Genomic DNA, 18101 nt, shown 5'->3' on the forward strand with positions numbered 1-18101 from the left:
CTTTACCATAATTTGGGAATTCGGGATGCGGGAAAGATCTGTATCGACTTGTTAAATTTTATCATCACATCTCTTTCTTCTTGACAGTGTGAGATTGTCACACGGGACATCCAGAGACCAGCACACTATAAACTGCTTTATACAGATGACATTTTCTCAGTGTCTCATAGCAAGGCTGATCTCCAGTAACTGGTTCAAAAATGAGCTCTAAATCGGTTTCTGATACTAAAAGCAAGCCCATTTTCTAAAAGTACTAGTTAAGTTCTTTCATTTGATGTTTCATATGACAATATATTGAGAAAAAAGTGGTGCAATATTTTCGGATGTACTTTCCTCCTTTTAAATTCAACACATCAGAAACTCGGTGTATATTAAGGTTTTCATAGACTTTGTAGTCTTATTGAATCAACAATAGCCGTTCTCGTGTAGTTTGCGGGTGACAGACAAATAGTAAGAGACAGACAAACAGACGGTAGCATTTCGGCATTTCGACATTTCGGTATTTCGATTTCGATTTCGAAACGGGGGATATTGAAATATCAGCAACTAAACACATGTCACTGGAAGTATGGACTGGGGACGGGAATGGGGATGAAGCAACAAACAAACATTCAATTTTCTAGCATCTCTCAGAAAAGGACTAAGAAGCAGGTTAGTGCTAATCCCTACCATTACTGGGTATTATTTGAATATATTGCATCCAGTGTTGATGGTGCAGTCAGCCAGAAATGATAGTAGAACAATTTACAGGAATATCTTTATACATTTCTGGTCCAGGAGCCATGGGTTCGTTTTAACAAAATCTGTGGTATTAGATCAGTGAAGGCGACTAGGATCTGCTTCGATGAGAGATCTTCGAGACTGAGGGCCTGCGTCCTAATGTCAAAATTGTTAGAGGCAACATGCTGAGATAATTTTGCTCCCAGGACCTAGTCGCGGTTAACTTGCAACACCAGGTTAAAGGCAAAAGGAGAAACGTCATCGTTGCCCTTGCTTACTTACGCTATGATACTTTGTGTCCTCCGCCAACGCAAGAACTAAAGAATCTGGAACGCTCAACATATTTGTTGGGGCAGTAGCAAATGCAATCCTTGAGGAGAGTCTGTTTGATTTTATCACTCCAGTTGGTCTGATAACCGCTAACGTAGTTGGCGCCCGTGGGCCGTTCGTGGGGCCAACAAGAAGTGAAGTAATTGACATAACAATCTACATTTCAAAGTTATTAGGGATGATTAGAGACCGACGAGTGTGAGACCGACTATGACTAGGACTCTGACAATGAAGGATTCCTAGGTAAATGGATTCGCCAAAGTTAAATATACTTCTTGGCGACAGAGTGGTGCTCTCTATGCGACTAAGGGCTCCCTTGTGCTAGAATATTTATTGGAAACTCTGAATCGCACCCTTTTAGAGTGTTTTAAAGAGGCTTGTTTATTTCCCGAGGCTAAAGTGACAAGTGACAATGAAGTGCTCTAACACACTTCAAGGCCCTGATCCAATATGGATTGTTGTGCCAACGATTATTATTATTATTATTAAAGTGACAAGATGGTTCCATAGACGGTTCCATGGACGGTTCCTTCCGGAATTCGGCGGGTGAATTTGAAGGGCTCGGAAAATGTACGAAACGAGATTCCTTTAGAGCATGCTATGAGGAATTGGAAGGGTTGTACAGAGTCCTTAATAAGGATGACTCGTTCGTGGACATTGAAGTGCCATCCCAAAAGCTCTGTGATGTTGCCAGAGAGCACGGTGTCGATGAAACTTTAATTAAATGGATCAATGCTATGCTAACGCAGAGATTGTTGTGTACTGAAGTAGATATTGATCGATACCTAGCAATAGAAATGACGGAAGACTGCTTCAAGAAGGTGTGCTATATCCGCGGAGTACGATGGCCGACTCACTACTATGCAAATTGCCCATACCCACTCCAACTAACGTGGATGACGTCGCTCTACTAGTAGCTTGGCGAGACCTCGGAGTGGTGTGCAGGAATACACAATGCCCCGGCGATTGACAGTTGATGTTTCAGGCGTAGACTGTTAGTAAATCAAAATGAAACTAAAATTTACAAAAATACAAATTCACAAAAAGGAGGAAACTGAATTGTCTTTTCCTTCCAGGGATGAGGGGTACAATCCTTCGATTCTCCGAAGAAGTGAAATATCTGGAAGTTATTCGCGACAAGAAGCTTCTTTGGAATAACCATGGAGAGGTAGACATGGTGACTTAGGCCTCAATAGTTATGTGGATATATGTTGTTATCATTAGGCCGATGTCAGCTTATCTATCTCTAGTGTGGTGGGTTAAGATGAAACAAAAGAGTTCCCGTTTTAAACTAGCCACACTCGAAAGAACTGGTATTAACCATGCCATGATCACAACATTCGGCGCAACTCTCAATGCATTACTCAATTTGTAGTCCTTCTATAGCTTATAGACTAATTCGATTAGCTCTTTGCACGGTACAGAGCATTGGAAGAGTTATTGGGAGAACCGAATCAATCTTTCACAATGTTTTCTGATTCTCTGTTTGGGAGGTGATATGAAGTTATCTTTAAGGAAGAAAAACCCGGTATGAACCAGAAAAATGCGTATTAGGATATACTTCTATAGCGATGGCTAAAAAATAAAACAGTATTCTGAAGTAAGAGAACTACCTTTCGAATAAAAACGAGAAGTAGGCTTTTGCCTTGGGACAATATGCAACTGCCTTTCAGGCTAAAGTGTATGCGATTATAAAGCGTTGAACAGTCCTTTGATCACTTCAAAAAGCGTCCAGGAGTCTAGAAATCGTTTGAACTCTATTTCTAGATTTAACACAGCGCGGTTATCGTGACCACTAGGGTCTGAGTGCTCAGGGCCTCAGCGTCTCCCCCACTTCAGATACATACACCCAAATAAGTAGCTTTTCACATTCTCACGTCTTTAGTATGGGCTTCGGTTTTAAGTAAATAAGTTTCCTTAAATAAAAAAGAAATCGATATAATAAGCACACAAAAAATAAAGTAAATTAGCTAAATAATACAATAGCCAATCCTAAACTATTCCTATGATAAATCATGTCGAGATATAAGTCACCATCAGAAAATAAAAACCTAAAACATAAAAAAAAACCTAAAACATAAAAACAAGTATAATTGGCGTCCCAATTTGTAATGTTCCTGCATTTCCTGGAGCAGGCTGTACTCTGATGCTAAAAGCTGATTATAGGCTCAGTTAATTTGTATTAGCATTGTTAAATGACTGATGATGCGGAAAGATTAACCTTACAAATCGCATTTCCTAATCATATCCTATTTCACAGACAAATTCTATTCTTCGACCATAATAGAGGGAGTCGTCGACTTCCTATTGTCCCTTGAGTGCCCTTCCTATCAACGAACCTGACCACTTAACAAGATTTCGAAACTACTTAATTAAGTAGATTAGATAGATACATTTATTTTCGATTCAAGAACTTTATTCTTTTCAATCGGATTTCAGCTCCAAAAAGAAGTCAGCAAAGTTCATCAAATATAGCAAAAAAGTCTTGACTTTGTTGATAAAAGCATCTCAGCCAGGATAATCTACTTTCTAGTATTTCTCCAACAAAGAAAACAGCATACCCACCTCAATCTACCTACGCAGGATACAACGTTAGCGGGACCCTTCTTTCAACAACAGGTTGCCTTTGGGCGGTCGGCCAGTCTGGCACATTTTCACTTTTATGGCACGAAGCCCTCGAGTTCATTTTCCCAACGAATTGTTCAGCAAACGTAGCAAATTTATCGCTTCAGTGACGCATAAATTCATTATATTATCTGGAAAATTCAATATCTGGCCAGCGGCATTCATCAGGTTGCGAGGAGAAGTGAAGAGAATAGTCCGGATGTCACTCAATTGAAAAGTTTTAAATGAAAGACCATTTAAAACATTATGGAAACAAAATGTGCTCCAAGGCTGAGTTCATCACGGCAATCACACTGATTGGCAACTAAAAATTTCAAGATCAAAAAAGAAGTTTTCTGATGGGAGCTTTCTCCATAATTATGCCATCATAATGCGATAAGGGCAGGGGATTGATTCAACTTTGTCTAAAGGACAAGGACAATTTGCAGATTTCCCTGAGGAGTCACAGACGATTTAAGTTGGTAATTTTTCAGGCACGAACTGTTTGAAAAGTGAACAAGACTCGTAAAGACAATGCTAATGTTTAGTCGAAAAATCACTGGATACCTGCGCGATAACGGCTTGAAGCGCTCATGAATTCAATTGTGCTTTCATTTCTATTATCCCTAAATCGAATGCCTGTTTAAATAAAAACCTAAATCACGAAAACCCATCAATCTCACGACGGTCCATTGCTAGATTACCGGTAGTAAATTCGAGCACTTGAATACAATCAACGAGACATTGTTCGGCTGTGACAGAACGACATTTGCTTTTAGTTCCCCAGAATAGTTGAGGAATCAAGAACTTGATAGTCTTTCTTGTTTGGCTTTCAGCGTAATTGATGTCAGAGTCAAGGTCGCTACTGGTCGACGTCTCAATCTTAAATACATAGGAAGCTCGGGTGCTGACGGGGCTCCTGCAACTTTCAGAAGAACATGGTGGTGAGCCTTGCCTTGTTTACCTAATGATTCATTAGCATGGATTTCATAGAACAACTTCCTCTTTAAAGGACCTTCTATCTTTGTGCTTCTACTACGTCAGCAACGATGGTGCGCTGTAAGTACCTGTTTTCCGCTAAAGCAGCAATTACCATGAGATGGAGCATTCACTCGGACTTGACTACGCTCTCCTCCGTATGATTTAGCAGAGCAATTTTTGGAACTTGTTCGTGTAATATGCTCTGGTGTTTTTATTTTAAATTTTCTTTTTGAATGTACAGACTTGATAGGGAATCCTTTTAAGGCACCTAAAGGGAATATTTAGGGGGGAGATAAAATACCACGCTGTAACCATGACCACAGTCATGAAGAGCAGACAACAAATATTTGAGAAGAAGAGTAGTTATTACTTCAAAATATTCCAATATAAATTCTCATCAACCCTCCCTCAGATGCCGAATAATGTGCTGGATTCGTTACTCAAATGGTTTCCTGGCTAAGTAGGGAAGCTAAGAAGTCGAAATAAGTGCTTTTCTGAACACGTGTACGTGTTAGGCGAAATGAATGGAAGTATCCTCACGGAATGATAATATTCTCTTCGGTTTAGCACTTGATGTTGGCCATCAAAATTAATGGCGAAATTTTAAAGTTCTGGAAGAAGATAATCTGACTCCATAAGGAGTCAACAAAGCTTTGGAGCCTAAAACCGAATCAATAGGTTATTATGCTTAATTGACCATACTGAAGCAACTAGTGGGTACGATTCGAAACATCATTTTAAGCCAGAATTTGGATATTTTGGGCTTCAAGAAATTGTTCCGGAGTCCATGGGGCAACCCAAAATCCATATAAGAACCAAAGAAAATGTGAAGTGGGACAATAAAAAAGCAGAGAATTCGGGCATTGGATATGTCATATATGGAGGGGAAGGGGATACAAAAGGCTAACTTCTGTTATTCCCCATTCTTTTTTGCTACATCATCTCATACACATTAACGGACAAGCACTTGCTTTCACGACAACGGATGAAAGATTTGCGCATTTTCTCATGGAACGTGCGCTCCCTGTACAGAGATGAAGCTGATGAGCAGCTAGCCGATACCCTGTCCCAATATAGGGCTGATATAACAGAGTTACAAGAAATGCGATGAACAGGGACCGGTTTCCTGGAGAAGAGCCACTACACCATATATTATAGCGGTCATCCAGTAAACCACGTGATAGGAGTAGGTTTCTTAGTCAGCCAAAAAATGAAACCTGCTGTTATCGGCTTTGAAAACATAAGCGAACGGCTATGCACTCTGCGCTTGTGAGGCAAGTTTAGAAATATAAGCCTCATAAACGTTCACGCCCCTACAGAGGAGACTGCAGAGTCGGAGAAGGATACCTTCTACGAGGCAGTAGAACGAACCCTCGAAACCTGTCCCAGATATGATATCAAAATAGGGATTCTAAGCCAAGTAGGGAAGGAGCCCGTATTCAGGCGACACGTTGGCTCCCATAGCTTACACGAAAAAACAAATGATAACGGACTGCGGATTATTCAATTAGCAGGGTCACACGAAATGGTTGTTGGAAGTACCTGGTTTGCGCGGAAAGTGGTTCACAACTATACGTGGGCCTCTCCAGACGGGGCCACTTTCAGCCAAATTGACCACGTGTTGATCGAACGCCGCCACCTCTCAGCCTTGCTGAATGTCAGAACATATAGGGGGGGGGCAATATAGACTCGGATCACTATCTCGTTGGCATAGTGCTCCGAGCTCGAATAACAATACCACCTAGAATCCCCTCTGACAATCAGGTGAGAGTGAACACTGAAGCCATCCACAACACAACCCTACGCGATACCTATAAGAGGGAAATGGATGCCGCAATAACAGCAGTCAGCAGAGGACCTGGAGATGAAGCATCAACAAATGATCTTCACAATTACCTGAAGATATCATGGATACGGCCACTAGCATACTTGGCCCCGGCCGCAAAAGGAGTCGGAACGGCTGGCTTGACGATGAAAGTAAGCTAGCAACGGAACGGAAGAATGCCGCATACCGAGTAATGTTGCATTCTCAAAGAACGCGGGCACGCGCAGAGACTTATCACGAACTCCGTCGAGCGGAGAGGCGACTTCACAGATGGAAAAAAGAAGTCTGGGAGAACCAAGAAGTCTATGAACTAGGAAAGTACAGGGAGCAACCGCACCACGCGCAAGTTTTACCAACAAGTCAGCAGGATGAAGCCTTATACACCTCAATGCTCATCTTGCCAAGACAAAGAGAGAAATCTGATTTCCGACAGAATGGGCATATTAGAGCAATGGGTTGAGTACTTTGATGAGCTACTGAACAACCAGAACATCGGCGAGTTGGAGGTCCCGCCAACTGAAGACGACGGACAAATACTGCCACCACCAAGTTTAGGAGAAACAGTCTGTGCAATTCATCGGCTAAAAAATCATAAGTCGCCAGAAGCCGATGGAATTACGGCCGAATTGGTTAAATATGGAGGCGACCAGTTACACCAAGTGGTTCATCAACTTGTGCTCAAGGTATGGGACAGCGAATCAATGCCTGACGATTGGCAACGAGGCATTGTCTGTCTCATACATAAAAAGGAAGATATCATACAGTGCAGCAATTATAGAGGTATCACATTGCTGAGTACCATCTATAAGATATTCTCCACTATCTCACTATCTCACTAATAAGACTGACTAGGCTGACCCTGACCAATGTGCGAGGCCAGATAAAAGCAGCAGGATCACTCTTAAGATCATTCGACATCAACAACGGTCTACGACAAGGGGATGCCCTATCATGCGTCCTCTTTAACCTGGCCCTCGAGAAAGTGATTCGTGATGCTGAGGTAAATGCGAGAGGAACGATCCTCTTGAAGTCCACCCAACTACTGGCCTATGCTGACGATATCGACATGATGGGAAGAACAACCTGAGACGTACAAACTGCCTTCATCCAGATCGAGCGGCTATCTGGGCGAGATCTTGGGTTGCACATCAATGAAGGCAAGACAAAATATATGGTGGCAGACGAATCAACCAACAACATCAAACCGCACTGGTCAAACACGAAGAAGAATAAGGATAGGAGAATACAACTTTGAGACCGTTGATAATTTCTCCTATCTAGGGTCGAAAATCACAACCGATAACAACTACGATGATGAAATCCGCGCGCGGTTGTTGTCAGCCAACAGAGACTATTTCAGCTTACAAAGACTGTTCCGCTCGAAACGTCTCACCATAGGGTCAAAGGTCTTACTGTACAAGACAATGATCATGACAGTCCTCATATATTCCCCGAAGACTTGGGTTCTTAGCAAGAAGAATTGCGAACTCTTGGCCACGTTCGAGAGAACAATCCTCGGAAGAATGTTTGGCCCCTTACATGAGGATGGACTATGCCGTAGCCTACAACGACGAAATCTATGAGCGATACCATGACCGTCCGGTTGTGGATAAAATCCGGCTCAATAGGTTACGGTGGGCGAGTCACTTAATCCGTATGGATGAGGATGATCCCACCCGGAAAGTCTATAAGGGCAATATCTATGGTAGAAAAAGAAGACGAGGCAGACCCTGCCTAAGATGGAGCAATGGCGTAAGTCAGGACGCCAGACAGCTTTTAGGGATATCGAATTGGTGGACCTCAGCGCAAAACCGGAATGTGTGGAGTTCCTTATTAAGGCAGGCCTAGACCGGATGTCGGTTGTTGCGCCGTTGATGATGATGATGACTTGCTTTCACACTAATCATTTCTGACAGGAATACAGGCAATCAACCGGATCCCGAAAAATAAAAGACACCATTCACTTTGAAGAAGGGAGTTAAAATCCTTGAAGGTGTGAAAATAGTGGTCAAGATGTAAGTGTCAGCAAGGGAGCGATCCCCAATCAAAACATACGTGACATTGCGCTAAGGTTTAGCGAAAAAAGATTAAAAGGATGAAGGAATGACAATCCTCCATGAGACAATCATCATTTATAGCATTAGTAGTATGTCCTATATTAAGAAAGGAAAAAGCTGGCCCTGATTTTAATGAGGAAAGGAATATGAGGCGAAGGAAAATGAGGTTGATTCATATAAACTTCACTTTCTGTACAGTCGCCCTGGCTGAGCACCTATGAGTCGGGGGTGCGAACCGCCATAATAAGCAAATTCCATAGAAATCCTAACAATAATAGACGGGGGGGCTTTGTGGGCAGCCAAGTCATACAGAAATGCATAAGGCAGCCAGCAATTGTCTTCGTATTGGCAAAAATAGAGGCATGTCGGAGATTAAAAGTCATCGCCGGTGACTTTAATACATAGGCCACAGAATGGGGGAGTTTACTGACAACAACAAGAGGGCGGTCTTTTGTAGACCTTGGCGCAGTTAGACATCATATTGGCTAATGATTAAAATGGGAACCTCATCATCACTTCAAAATCAACAATCTAATACGTTGGAGTCTAGACGCAATGTCGAATCGTAAGCAGTATTGCAATATGCTTGCATTCAGGTATTCATTGTCATCGTGGCCCGGGCAAGGGATTCTTATAGTGACCTCTATACTCCTTTATGCAGGACCAGTTAGAGAAATAGCACTGCATACCATATGCAATACTCTAAAGATGAGTGCGGTTTATAAAAGGTAGATTTTACTGTGAATTTGGATGGGAACGGACGGAAAAGGGTCAATGGATCTAGAGATTAATTCTCAGCATTGACATCATTGTAAGATAGGCAATGTTCTCACTCAGTTTCTCATGGGACATGGCAGATATTCAGGGGACCCAGATTATGCCTTCTTCCATTGTCCTAGATGCAAAGAAGGGTTTAGAGGAGACCGGACAGGTTGGAGCCATGTTCACCACGTGACGTAATAATTTACGCGGTTCCACGAGGAACAGGTCAGAATAAAGGGAGTGGTTTTAGTCGGTAAAAGACCCCATGCTTGCATGTAAGTACCACTGTCTTTGAAAAAGTTCCACCTCGGGCAAAAAGGGCAAACATACAGACAATGAGCTGATTTTGATAATATTCTTTTCTCTACGAAACCTTGGAAGGATAATTATTAGTTTTGAATGAACAGAATATCAAACGGTAGTATAGGTCCCAGGGCAGAAAATGGATTGTTACCCACGATGGAGCATAAAGCCTGGGAAACGCCTGCTGAACCAACACAAACAGCCCTACTACCTCCAGGTGGTGATCGCTGGGAGTTCTTTCTTCATGAAAAACTGTAGACGGAGAAGGATGAAGGCAACTCTCCCGCACCTAAAAACGGGACAAAATGTACCAACTGCTCCTCCAGCTTGGGCGTTGGGTAGTCCTGACAATCATCATCATCAACGGCGCAACAACCGGTATCCGGTCTAGGCCTGCCTTAATAAGGAACCCCAGACATCCCGGTTTTGCGCCGAGGTTCACCAATTCGATATCCCTAAAAGCTGTCTGGCGTCCTGACTTACGCAATCGCTCCATCTTAGGCAGGGTCTGCCTCGTCTTCCTTTTCTACCACAGATATTGCCCTTATAGACTTTCCGGGTAGGATTATTCTCATCCATACAGATTAAGTGACCCGCCCACCGTAACCTATTGAGCCGGACTTTATTCACAACCGGACGGTCATGGTATCGCTCATAGATTTCGTCGTTATGTAGGCTACGGAATCGCCCATCCTCATGTAGGGGGCCTACAATTCTTTGGAGAATTTTTCTCTCGAACGCGGCCTAGAGTTTGCAATTCTTCTTGCTAAGAACCCAAGTTTCCGAGAAATACATGATCACTGGCAAGATTATTGTCTTGTTCAGTAAGAGCTTTGACCCTATGGTGAGACTTTTTGAGTGGAACAGTTTTTGTAAACTGAAATAGGCTCTGTTGGCTGACAACAACCGTGCGCGGATTTCATCATCGTAGTTGTTATCGGTTGTGATTTTCGACCCAAGATAAGAGAAATTATCAACGGTTTCAAAGTTGTAGTCTCCTATCTTTATTCTTTTCGTTTGACTATTGCGATTTTATGTTGTTGGTTGGTTGGTTTTCGGTGCTGACGCTGCCACCATATACTTTGTCTTGCCTTCATTGTTGTGCAGCTCAAGATCTCGCGCCGCCTGCTCGATCTGGATGAAGGTAGTTTGTACGTCTCGGGTGGTTTTTCCCATGATGTCGATATCGTCAGCATAGGCCAGTGGTTGGGTGGACTTAAAAACGATCGTATCTCTTGCATTTTCCTCGGCATCACGGATCACTTTCTCGAGGGCCAGGTTAAAGAGGCCGGATGATAGGGCATCCCCTTGTCGTAGACCGTTGTTAATGTCGAATGGTCTTGAAAGTGATCCTGCTGCTTTTATCTGGGCTCGCACATTGGCCAGGGTCAATCTAGTCAGTCTTACCAATTTCGTCGGGATACCGAATTCTCCAATGGCCGTGTACAGTTTGTGTACAGGTTTAACAATGCTACGCGGAAAACCGATGTTATGAAACCGCGGATGGATTTCAAAACGTAAAATCCGAGAACGACAATTAATTAACGATTTGTGCATTTTATCATGGAAAGTGCGCTGCTAAACGATACCGTGTCCTAATATAAGGCTCACGTAATAGCGTTGCAAGAAATGCGACTGATAGGGATCGGTTTCCAGGAGAAGAGCCGCTACACCATATATTATAGCGGCCATCCAGTAATCAATGTACTTGGAGTAGGTTTTTTAGTCAGCCAAAAATTGAAACCTGCTGTTATCGGCTTTGAAAATATAAGCGAAAGACTATGCACTCTGCGTTTGCGAGGCAAGTTTAGAAATATAACCGTCATAAACTTTCACGCTCCTACAGAAGAGACTGTAGAGTCGGGAAAGGATACACTCTACGAGGCAGTTGAGCGGACCCTTAAAACCTATCCCAAGTATGATATCAAAATCATACTAAGAGATTTCAACAGTCAAATGGCGATACGTTGGCTCCCATAGCTGACACGAAAAAACAAATGATAACGGACTGCGGATTATTCAGTTAGCAGTATCGCACGAAATGGTTGTTTTAAGTACATGGTTTCCGCCGAAAGCGGTCCTTAAACAATTGTGGGCCTTTCCAGACGGGACCACTTTCAACCAAATTGACCATGTGTTCATTAAACGACGCTACATTTCAACCTTGATGAATGTCAGAACATATAGGGGGGCCAATATAGACTCGGACCACTATCTCGTTGGCATAGTGCTCCTAGCTCGAATTGCGACACTACCTACAATCCCTCTGAGAATCAGGTGAAAGTGAATACTGAAGCCCTCTGCAACACCCATAACGGCGAAATCGATGTCGCAATAATCGCAGTCAACAGAGATCCTGGAGATGAAGCATCAACAAATGATGTTTGCAACCACCTGAGGAAAGTTGTCATTGACACGGACACAAAGATACTTGGCCCCAGCCGCAAGAAAAGTCGGATTGGCTGGTTTGACGGTGAATGTAAGCTAGCAACGGAACAGAAGAATGCCGCATACCGAGTAATGTTGCATTCTCAAAGAACGCGGGCACGCGTAGAGACTTATCACGAACTCCGTCGAGCGGAGAAACGACTTCACAGACGGAAAAAGGAAGCCTGGGAGAACCAACAAGTCTGTGAACTAGAAAAGTACAGGAAGCAACCGCAGGATGCGCGCAAGTTTTACCAACAAGTCAGTAGGATGAAGCCTTATATACCTCGATGCTCATCCTGCCGAGACAAAGAGGGAAATCTGATTTCCGAGAAAGTGGGCATATTGGAGTGATGGGTTGAGTATTTTGATGAACTGCTCAACAACCAAAATTTTGGCGAGTTGAAGATCACGCCAACTGAAGTCGGCGGACAAATACTGTCACCAACAAGCATAGAAGAAACAGTCCGTGGAATTCATCGGCTTAAAAACCATAAGTCGCCAGGGAACGATGAAATTACAGCCAAATTGGTTGAAAATGTAGGCGACCAATTACACCAAGCGGCTCGTCAACTGATGCTCAAGGTATGGGACAGCGAATCAATGCCTGACGACTGGCAAAGAGGCATTATCTATCTCATTCATAAAAAGGGAGGTATCAAACAGTGTAGCAATTATAGAGGTATTGCTAAGCGCCATCCATAAGATATTCTCCGCTATCTTACTAGGCAGGCTAGCCCCATACACCCGAATATCATTGGCTTCACTCCAGACAAATCGGCAATAGATCAGATTTTCTCTCTGCGGCAAGCGATGGAAAAACTGTTGGAATATGGACACCAGTTGCATCATTTTTCCATCGACTTTAAACCCGCCTACGATAGCATAGCCAGGGTAAAACTGTACACGGTCATGAGAGAATTCGGTATCCCGACGAAATTGATAAGACTGACTAGGTTGACCCTGACCAATGTGCGAGGCGAGATAAAAGCAGCAGGATCACTCTCGAGACCATTCAGCATCAACAACGGTCAACAACAAGGAGATGCCCTACCATGCGTCCTCTTCAACCTGGTCCTGGAGAAAGTGATTCGTGATGCCGATCCAAATGCGAGAGATAAGATCCTCTTCAGGTCCACCCAACTATTGGCCTACGCTGACGATATTGATATTTTAGGAAGAAGACACGAGGCCTACAAACTGTTTTTATCCAGATCGAGCAGGCGGTGCGAGATCTTTCGCTACACTTGAATGAAAGCAAGACAAAATATATGGTGGCAACATCAGCACCAAAAACCAACCAACCAACAACATCAAACCACACTGACTAAACGGGAGGAATAAAAATAGGAGACTACAACTTTGAGAATTCCTCCTATCTAGGGTCGAAAATCACAACCCCGCACGGTTGTTGGCAGCCAACAAAGCTTATTTCAATGAGAAAATCTATGAGCGATACCATAACCGTCCGGTTGTGGATAAAATTCGGCTCAATAGATTAAGGTGGGCGGGTCACTTAGTCCGTATGGATGAGGATGCTCCCACCCGGAAAGTCTATAGGGGCAATATCTATGGTAGAAAAAGAAGACGAGGCAGACCCTGCCCAAGATGGAGCGATGGCGTAGGCCAGGACGCCAGACAGCTTTTAGGGATATCGAATTGGTGGACCTCGGCGCAAAACCGGGATGTCTGGAGTTCCTTATTAAGGGAGGCCTAGACCGCTGTTGCGCCGTTGATGATAATGATCGATCTTTTGGTTGTGGATAAAATTCGGCTGAACAGGTTGCGGTGGACGGGTCACCTGATCCGTATGTGTGAGGATGATCCAGCCAAAATCTATGGTAAAAAAAGAAGACGCGGCAGACCCTAGTTGGGTGGGAGCGATTGCGTAGGTCAGGACGCCAGACAGATTTTAGAAATATCGAATGGGTGAAGCACAGCCAAGGGTTTATAATGGTCAGCATCGATGAGGCTGGCACGATTATTGTAAGTGGCGGCGATCTGTTGAGAATTACTTTGTAATTTGGGATGCATATGCTGTAGCGCACATGATCAATAAATTGCGAAAAAGTGCCTTAGATTGGATATGGATGACATTAGACGTTGATCTGAAACTTGTCAATCTCAACCGGTAACCTCCTACTAAATGCGAAGATGAGTTAGAACTTTAAATATTTTGCTTCTACATACAACCATATGCTATGTTATAAATCACGTAAAAGTTACCTACCGGTAGACGACAGTCGTATCATTTGAGGTAACACGAGCTGGGAGGATCTGACAAGTTGTTTGTGGAGTTTGACCAAGTCGTCATTCCAAGGAATATTGCTTAGCTTCTTTTAAGGTGTTGGTTAACTTTACCCGACAATCGAAAACTACAGTTGAAGTAAATTAGGCCCTCCGGCCCACGTTGGCGCCATTTGGAACTAAGTTATAACAGTCTGAAATTCAGAGATTCCCCGCTGTAGGCTGTATTTTTTCAATCTTTTTGAACCTTCTCTAGGTGTATAGTCTCGGTTCGTACTTATATGATGAAATGAAAAGTAAATAAAAGTAGTCCTGACAAGCATTCTTGGGGTAGTATATTAGGACGATAACTAGTGAATTTAAGGTAGTTACTTGATTTTTGTATACCCAGCAGCCTCCATTATCACAAAAGAGTGAAATCTTTAAGATTTGATGATTCGGAACTATGCGCAGCATGGAGTACTTGTTGGCGACAGGCTGACGGCGAAGCCAGGAAAGTAATGAAATGATTCGGTTGATGCCAAAAGCACTTCGTAATTAGGAGTGAAGAACTGACAGCAGAACCACTAGGCAAATAGGAAAGTATGCAAGGGGAGTCTAGCTAACACATTGCCTAATATGAGAGTTAAGTGGTTAAGCTTGGTTTTAGGTTGCAATCACTGTGACTTGGTTTGGACGGGGCACCGGTTGTTCATGATGATACATATGCACGAACTCTACTTTTGGGTAATTTTAGTGCTAGAAGAACTCGTGTTCAATTGATTTACCACGATCCGAAAGGTAAAATCCGAAGTGTGGAGGGTGTATCAAAACCGCTTCGTGTCTCTGTTGGTGTTCATCAAGAAAGCGCTCTCTCACCACTCCTCTTTGTTCTTGTTATGGACACCGTCATACTAGACATCCAACGTCCAGCGCCGTAAACACTGCTTTATGCAGATGATGTTTTGCTAGTATTTAACAGCCAAAATGATCTCGAGCAACTTGTCCTAAAATCGAAAGATCGCCTCATGCAACACAGTCTCAGATTGAATCTGAATAAAACTGAATTTTTGACAACCGATCCCCATGAAACGGGCGCAATCACTGTCAGCGGCAGTGACCTGCCCAGGACTGAACGATTTAAATATCTCGGGTCAATGCTATCAGCCAATGAAGAACTGCGCTATAAAATTGCTTCACGCGTTAGTGCAACTGGATGAAATGGCGTTCCACAACTGATGTTCTTTGTGATCTACGTATGAACGACCATCTTAAATCTAAAATTTATCGCAATGTCGTCCTTCCTGTCGCTCTGCATGGTCCTAAGTGATGGCCGACTAAAAGAGACAATGAACGGCATCTTGTGGTAGTCGAGACGAAGATGAACTAGCGGCGTGACACGTTTTGATCACATTCGAAATGGGGATATCTGCGATCGATATGGAGTTGTACGTATTGTAGAAAAACTGCGAGAGAAGCGTCTTCGATGGTATGGTCGTGCTAACGAGAATTCACTTGCCAAGATTGGTCTGAACATCGAAGTAGATGGTAAACGACCAAAGGGCTGGCCAAAACAACGGTGGCTTTATACACTGGATGGGGGTTTAAAAGCCTCGAGATTGCATCCAGATCAGGCATTTGATAGGGCCAAATGGCGAGGCCGATCACGACAAGCCAACCTCGCTTGTGAATGGGACAAAGGTTGAAGAAAAAGAACAAAGATAACGAATTTCGGGGCAGAATACTTCTGCAGAAGAACCTGGGTTATCTGCTGCTATTTCATTCGAAATATTTTTAGATGATATTATCATAAAAATATAAATATGTAAATAGAATGAGTAGAGGGACAGAATCAACGCTTTAAATTTTATTTAAACCTGGCCAAAAACTTTAATCAATATTAAATAAAAACACTAGATTACGTTAATTTGACTAATGGATTTCAGTTTAGTATTTTTGTAGTCCAGAGCAGGACGCATTGGTTTTTAAATGAATTAATTATATTTGATTACAAATATGTACCTATATTTGCTGTAAATCCTTCTCGACTACAGGTTATTTTCGGTTTCCTAGTGAGTTGTTGATGCAGTGTACCCCCCTTAAATAATTTATGGATGTTCACTGCTACATTTCAAGATTTAAAACATCAAATTGTTTTGAATTTAGTTGTGTTTTGTTTCACATTCCGAACGATTGCGTGCAAAGCATCTAATCATTGATAAATGTGCATCAACCCAAAACATTGACTGCATTTCATCAGAAAAGTTGAAGTTCAGCACGTCAACAATGAGCTATCGCGTATCCAGAAAATCAGGTCAATAAGTAGAGCAAATATTTATGCTTCTATCATTATCGGGATTAGTTTCAGAAAAAGTTGTTATTTACAAGTAAGAGTATATAGTAATTATCGCTTGTAAACCGTAACCGAAGTACACAAAGTACAGTTGAATGATAGTCATTTCTTACCCAAATATTACTCAGTGCCATAAACTTCTGCACGCTGTAAGATGAAAGTTTAAGAAACTGGCACCACTTCTGAAAAAACCGGTATTGACATATTAGAAGTTACTATTGACCTTTTGATTAGTAACGAGACTCGCGAAAGTAGTCACTCGATTGTACTTTTGAGAACATCACTGCATATCAAAGAAAATTTTCTACCCTTGAAACCTATTGATAATTATTATCGTCTTTACATTTACTCATTTAGATATTATTTTTATATTCAGATCTAGTACCTAGGTAACCTTGCAACGTCCACCAAGTGCACAAATATATCCTTTTCACGATTCACCAATGCACTGAATGTTAAAAAACTCACGGGACCTGCTCGTTTTTTCACCAAATATTCGGTTGCTTCTAGATTCTGCTCTTTCAGATAATTGAGAATAATTTGGGCTCCCATTACATTACCAAAGCAAGCATGAAAGTATTATTACGGTAAACAGTGATTACTGGACTCACGTCACCTGGACTTCAGTCGTGGTCCAGTGGCTGTAATTAATGGTTCTCGGTAGCGAATACGTGCAACAATTACGCGGTGCTATTAACTGAATCTGTCTATGCAAATCGAACACTGGAGAACGTAACTAACTCGTATTTACCTGAATCAAGTTCCATTACTTCTAGTGATAAGCCCAATTCAAATTCGTCACCATCACCTGTGCATATGCACTTTTCGCGATAACGTAAACGCACTTGAGGTAGGTCCTTAACGAAAACTGCACCAGATAAACCACTTTTCACCCTTCAGCCGCACTACGCTCGAGTGCATTAGATGGATAGTTCCGATTCAACTAACCCGTGGAACGGTTGCGTAGATTATCTTTGACAATATCGAAGTAATGTCTGAAGTAGCCAATTTACAATTTAGAGTGATAATATAATTAAGAGACGAGGCGAAGTGGCTGATGGATACTACGAGATTGCGTCTTAAACTGTGGGTCGCGGGCCAGATTGGTCTCAAAATTCATTGCATTCTTATCGGCGATGTTCAAAGCAAGTCGGTTTATTTTAAAACGGATTTAGTTGAATGGAGTACTCTGGATTTTTCTGGATATTCATGGATACAAATGTTAATATTAGAAAACATAAAAGTGGGTTAGGAAACTGGTCCTTTGAGTCAACTCACTTTCTTCACTTTCGACTCTATTTCATAATATTTTGAAGAACGTTTCTGTAAAAAATTCCCAATTTGCTGTGAAAGAATTTACGCTTCCATAAGATGAATTGCAGTGATTTTACGCTGTATTATAGAGGTTTCCCGCGTGGAAGAACTCGACGATAGGAAATTTTATTAATGGGTCTCCATATACACGTAATCAGTAGCGTTGCTCAGTAACATCAAAGTTGCATGGATGTTTGGA

General features: G+C 42.3%; 1 protein-coding gene across 3 annotated transcripts in view; it reads right to left on the reverse strand.

Annotated features, from left to right (window-relative positions):
• Positions 1-17558, reverse strand: part of LOC119657544 (glutathione hydrolase 1 proenzyme-like) — an 89779-nt gene extending 72221 nt beyond the window's left edge. Inside the window, exons 1-2 of one of the 3 annotated variants that reach the window (XM_038064487.1) lie at positions 17340-17558; positions 16702-16770 (exon numbers count right to left, since the gene is read on the reverse strand). In XM_038064487.1, the coding sequence (XP_037920415.1) occupies positions 16702-16722 (21 nt within the window). In that variant the 5' untranslated portion in view covers positions 16723-16770; positions 17340-17558. Of the gene's footprint in view, positions 1-16701; positions 16771-16973; positions 17210-17339 lie in introns of those variants that run through there. The other 2 variants (XM_038064488.1, XM_038064490.1) reach the window with 2 other exon arrangements.
• Between the last annotated feature and the right edge of the window lie 543 nt (positions 17559-18101).

Source organism: Hermetia illucens, chromosome 5 (assembly GCF_905115235.1).
Source record: "Hermetia illucens chromosome 5, iHerIll2.2.curated.20191125, whole genome shotgun sequence".
Lineage (NCBI taxonomy): Eukaryota > Metazoa > Arthropoda > Insecta > Diptera > Stratiomyidae > Hermetia > Hermetia illucens.